We start from the raw sequence: 6000 nt of genomic DNA, 5'->3' as shown, positions 1-6000 counted from the left end.
GGTTTCTCTCAGGCAGAGTTCATGACTCACAGATGTCTGTATTTCAAGAGTTTTTTCAGGCTCATGCCTCAGCTGGGTTTCCTATCAGCTGGTCCCAGCCCAGTCCTCCAATCTGGGGGAGATAGAACTAGAGACAAGTACCCTCAGTCCTGGGAGATCAAGCCTGGGCCAAAGGGAAGAATGGGAGCACAGTCCCCACATGGAGACAATTGAATGAGTTTGAATAAGGCTGCATGTAAGAGGGGTATCTGCAGTGGGTTTTGAAGGATGCGTAGGAGTTTGAGAATTGGAGAGGAAAGGGCATGCTGGCTGGGTGGACCAACTTGTGCAAGAGCTTGGAGAAGCACAGAGAAGGCACAGGCCCAGCCCTATACCTTGCAAAGGCAACAGCTGTTGTTTGGGGAAAGACTCAGTGACGCCATCTGCTGCCTTTTGGTATTGAGTTTAATTTTGAAGCCTCCTAGGTGCCCATTTTCAACAGCTTTGCTGTGACTGAAGTGAGCCTGCTCCTGTCTCAGGGCCTTTGCACTTGCTGTTTGTATTTACTTGCAATGTCCACCCTCAACTACCCGCTCCCTGACTCCTTTTCTTCCTCCAGGTCTCAGCTCAAATGTGACCTCCCCAGGGAGGCCTCCCCATCCAACTATCTAGATCGCCTCTGCCTCTGTTCACTAATGAACTGATGGGTTGAATCCCCAGCACAAATCTTACTGCAATCAACTACTTTCTTAGGATTTACTCATTTGTCCCCTTCACTCAACCAAGCTCTGCAAAGTGGGGTGGTTCTTGTGTGTCTTCTTACAGCTGTGTCTGGGGCCTGGCATAAAGTGGGCACTCACTGAATACGTTAAGGGGAACCTGCAGTCATTCAGGTTGGCCTGTGGGTGGTGGCATTCCCAGCAGATACACCTCACTGCTGGAAGTGGGTACTCTGTCCCCCAAGACACCCATCGCCATTCCTCTCAGAGATTCAGGGTGGGCAGGCAGTTTGGTGTGGGGAGGGGGCTGGACTCAGCACACCTGGGAATTCCAAGATCCTAAACAGGAAGTATATACAACCTGGGAGACATGGTGTGCATGAAAATATTCTTCACAACTTATTTGTTTCTCCCTGCTCTTTACATATGAAAGAATGAGGTGTCACTAACATGGAAGTGCCACAAACAGGAGGGATGATGGGACTCACCCCTCAGGTTGGGGACAGTGCCACAAAACAAGGCACTTGGTTGCAGATAGACTTGGCTCTGAGCTGCCTGTGTTCGGAAAGGTGACTCCCAAGTGGGGAGAGACAACAGGATGGTGATAGAGACAAAGATAGAGACAGATCCTCTGCCTCAGCCCCCAAAGAGAGAAGTTCTGAGGAATGAGGAAAGATGGAGAGAAGCTGAGACTTAACAGGGTGTGAGGTCTCAGCTGTTTCCAAAACAGAAATACCAGCCTGGACAACATGGCGAAACTGATTCTCTAAAAAAAATACAAAAATTAGCTGGGCATGATGGCATGCGCTTGTAGTCCCAGCTACTCAGGTGGCTGAGGTGGAAGGATCAATTGAGCCCGGGTGGTTGAGGCTGCAGTGAGCTGTGAGTGTGCCACTGCACTCCGGCCTGGGCAACAGAGTGAGACTCCGTCTAAAAAAAAGGAAAAGAAAAAAGAAACAGAAATAGGGAGATAGAGAAATAGAGACAGAGAGTCAGGAATGGCCAAGGCTGCCCTTGGAGCTCACAGGTGTCATAAGCACCTTCCAATGGCTTGGCATCTCCGAGAACACCTTGCCACTCATTCCTTGAGCCTTTCAACTTACCCTCTCCCAGGTCTCCTAGAGAAACTGAGGTCAGGGAGAGGAGGATCTTCTCAAGGTCACCTTCCCTTATCCTGGACACCACAGGGAGCACTTCAGACAGCTTTATTTTTATCACCAGAGTTTTAAATAAATACATAGTTCCATCAGACAAGCCCCCCAGTTCCCAAGAAGGTCACCCCAATAAATTAATAATAAATAACAGACATATAAATACAGCTGTTTGGGCAGGAATCGGGTGTCTCAGGACCCTTGAGCCCATTCCACAGGCCAGGACAACTGAGGTCGCGTCCCCCGCGCAGGTGCACAGTGGAAGGACCAGGGCTGCTCATATGCAGTGGCAGTCTTTGGCTAACAAGTCGTCATAGGTCTGGAGCGACACCCCGGTGTCGGTCTTTTGAATGAGCACCATGGGATTGTAGCTGGCGGGCACGCAGCAGGGCGCTGGCACCGTGTCGGGCTTCAGGCGGTGCAGGCTCGTCTTGATCTGCGCGTGCATGTTTGCCGCCCGGAACTGGCTCGGGCACGCGCCGATGCACATGGTCACTTGCACCTCCCGTGGCGAAAGCACCCAATCGGCCCAGCCCAGGTCTTCCAGCGACGCGCGGACCGTGTGCAGACGGCAGCAGCGCCCGGGCCCGAGCGGACAGTGGTCCCCGTTGCGCGCACGCGCTCTGCGGCGCCCCCTGGCGGCTCGCGGCCGCAAGTGCAACTCCAGCTGGGGCCGTGCTGACGAAGATTCTGCCAGCAGTTGGTCCGACTGCGACGGCGGCGGCGACAGTCGCAGGTGCAGCGCGGGCGCCTGGGGTCTTGCAAGGCTGAGCTGACGCCGCAGCAGTCGTGTCACGTCCCACGACCTTGAGGCCGTCGGAGACAGCCGGAACAGAGCCCGGTGAAGGCGGGAGGCCTCGGGGAGCCCCTCGGGAAGGGCGGCCCGAGAGATACGCAGGTGCAGGTGGCCGCCAGATCCCAGCCGCACTGTGGGAAGACAGATAGGGAAGCTGGTCACCCACAGGCCTACCGTTTTCCAGGAACGGGGGTGCCCATTTCCCCTAACACGCCAAGCTGGATCTCAGCACGGCGCCGGCGCCTTTGCACAAGTTATTTCCCCTACCAAGAGCATTTCTCCGTGCGGGCGCGGTGGCTCACGCCTGTAATCCCAGCACTTTGGGAGGCCGATGCAGGCGGATCACTTGAGGTCTGGAGTTCAAGACCAGCCAGGCCAATATGTGGCCAATATGGTGAAACGCCCGCTTCTACTAAAAATACCAAAAAATTAGCTGGGCGTGGTGGCTGGCGCCTGTGATCCCAGCTACTCGGGAGGCTGAGGCAGAAGAAAGGCTTGAATCGGGGCGGTGGAGGTTGCAGTGAGCCAAGATCGTGCCACTGCACTCCAGCCTGGGCAACAGAGGAAGACTCCCTCTCAAAAAAAAAAAAAAAAAAAAAAAGGACATTTCTCCCCCTGAATCTCCTGAATCTCAGCATGGCTGGCTCCTCCTCTTCCTTCCAGCCTGCCTAAAATAGGAAGCACCCTATTTTATTTCCTTGTGTATCATTCATATTCCCTACTTAGAATCTTAGCTTGGTTGACACTGTGCCTGACACACAATAGGTGCTTAGTAAATACTTGAAGGAATTAATGTATATCTGATATTCAGACAGCCTGAGATTCCAACCATGACTCTGCTTTTCTTCTGGCAGTCAAAAACTTACTTGCTTCACTTATTTATTTATTATAGTCTTGCTGTTACCCAGGCTGGAGCGCAGTGGGGCACTCACGGCTCAGTGCAGCCTCAATCTCCTGGATTCAAGTGATCCTCCCGCCTCAGCCTCCTGAATAACTGAGACTACAGGCACACACTATCATGGCTGGCTATTTTTTTTTTTAAACATTTTTGGTAGAGATGGGTTCTCGCTATATTGCCCAGGCTGCAATGTTCTGGCCTCAAGCGATGCTCCCATCTTAGCCTCCCAAAGTGCTGGGATTACAGGTGTAATCCCGAGAAATGAAGAGTGCCAAACCCATCACATTCCAGACTACTGAGCCTCTAGGAATCACAGCCCCTCAGGCTGGTACAAGTGTTAGGGAGACTGGGGAGACTGGGGTTTGAGGGTGCCTTAACCTAGTTGCTAGGCTCAGCAAGGGTGAGAGGTTTGCCTGGAGTCACACGGCACAGATGGGTTTAGGGCGGGCTAAGAGTGTGCCCCTCTGCCTGCCCCCTCCTGGGTCCCACCGCAGCCCAGACCTCATCCGGTGCCCTGCACCCTTGGAGCCTCCATGGAGGGCACAGAGATGGAGAAAATACTCTCCTCCTCCCCTAACAAGTCGCTTGTTGCATGTGACTTTAGCAGTGCCTTGACAAGCGATTTCATCAGATTCAGAACCAGCTCCAGCTGGCTCTGCCCATCACAAACCTCTATCCATGCACCACACCCCCACTGTTTCTCTTGAATCCTGGCCCCAGCCCAGGTCAGGGACCATGCCCACACCGCATGCCCGACCCCGTCCCTGGTTTTCCCAGGTGCTGTGCACATTCAGGAGGGTTCCTGGCAGCCCTGTACCTCAGTTTCCCCATTTGCAATTTGGGGACGGGTTATAACCTCCCACGTTGTGGGTGCAAATCAGGCATCAGCTACCCCATCAGACCCAAGGGGATCCAGGATGTTCCTACCCAGGATGTTCCTACCCAGGGCACAGATGGGGCAACTGAGGCCCAAAGGTAGGTCTGGGCTTTTCAAGACAAGAGGAATCCCTGGTTAGATATGGGGGCTGCTTGGCGGGTGGGAGGGGATCTCTAAGATTCACTTACCTTCTGGAGTGAGTATCCGGACTGCAGGGGCCGGGACGAGGTCGGTGTTCGAATCTTCCCAGCTCTGGTTGGCCCGCAGCCTGGTCAGCAGGTCCTCGTAGCGTTTCCGCAACTCTCGGAATCTGGAGTCTTCGGAGTGCAAATCTGAGGGTCCCGGGAAACTTGCGCGGCTCGCCTCGGCCAGAGACAGGGCGCCCCCATGCGGCGGCCACGAGAGCACCAGCAACACCAGGAGCATCTGAAAGCCATTCAGCGTCCTGAGTTCTTGCCTGGGCATGGCTGTGCTCGTTGCGGCTCTGAGCTGGGACTGACCAGATGCTGCCGGACCGGCCTTTATAGTCCCCGGACTTTGTCCGTCTCCGCCTGCTCAGTCCCGCCCTCCTCCCCCTGCCTGCAGAGTAAACACTCCAATGACCACAGCTGGGCGAGGTCTGGGGGTGTATTTAGGGGGAGGATCTTTAGGTGGGGGCGCTCTTAGTAAAGCTGGGGCACGTTTCTGGGCCTCAGTATCCTCTTCCTCGATATGAGGACACCATTCCAGCCTGGGAGTCTTTTTGGAGGAAAAAAAGACATTGTTACTATGTGAAAAATTCCAGACAGGAGTTTAAGAGGTGGCTGTCTATGCCCATGGGATTTCCTCTCTTCTCTTTTTGGTTGGGGTCAAAGGCTAAAGATGGTGAAAAACAAAGGAAGGAGAGGAGAACGGGCTAGATGGAGCCAGGAAGGGCAAACTTGATGTGTCATTCCTCTCTGCCATGCCTGTTTCCTCACTGGGAAAAAAGGGACTGAGACTCTCACCGGAGAGGTGGTCAAATGAGGGGTAAAGCACAGGGCCAGACACATAGGAGGCGCTTGATAAACTGGGTGTTATTGCAGTTACTCATCCTCCTCTGGAGAACTCCTACTCATTCTTCAAAGCTCTACCCAAAAAGCCCCTCTTCCAGGAAGTCTTCTCCAACATTATCTTTCCAGTCTAAGCAGGGTGCTCCCAAACCCCATCCTTTTGTCTGGCTCAGCGCTCACCTTGAAGCCATCCTCACAGGATTCATAATCCTGGGGGCCAGGCATGGTGGCTTATGTCAATAATCTCAGCACTTTGGGAGGCTGAGGTGGGTGGATTACTTGAGCCCAGGAGTTCGAGACAAGTCTGGGCAAGATGGCAATACCTTGTCTCTAAAAAAAAGCATTCTGCACCAGGCCCGGTGGCTCACGCCTGTAATCCCAGCACTTTGGGAGGCCGAGGCACGTGGATCACCTGACGTCAGGAGTTCTAGACTAGCCTGACCAACATGGAGAAACCCTGTCTTTACTAAATATACAAAATTAGCCGGGCTTGGTGGTGGGATTACATGCCTGTAATCCCAGCTACTCGGGAGGCTGAGGCAAGAGAAT

The 6000-nt window shown here is 53.6% G+C and overlaps 1 protein-coding gene across 1 annotated transcript; it reads right to left on the bottom strand.

Annotated features, from left to right (window-relative positions):
* Positions 1-1888: 1888 nt before the first annotated feature.
* Positions 1889-5185, bottom strand: GDF15 (growth differentiation factor 15). The gene is made up of 2 exons (XM_009252986.4): positions 4609-5185; positions 1889-2776 (listed from the first exon to the last, which is right to left on the bottom strand). Exons 1-2 carry the CDS (start codon positions 4883-4885, stop codon positions 2127-2129), a joined length of 927 nt encoding a protein of 308 aa, XP_009251261.1. The 5' UTR covers positions 4886-5185; the 3' UTR covers positions 1889-2126.
* Positions 5186-6000: the final 815 nt, after the last annotated feature.

This window comes from Pongo abelii, chromosome 20 (assembly GCF_028885655.2).
Source record: "Pongo abelii isolate AG06213 chromosome 20, NHGRI_mPonAbe1-v2.0_pri, whole genome shotgun sequence".
NCBI lineage: Eukaryota > Metazoa > Chordata > Mammalia > Primates > Hominidae > Pongo > Pongo abelii.
Note: the sequence above shows the minus strand (reverse complement) of the source record. Positions and strands in the feature narration are given on the sequence as shown.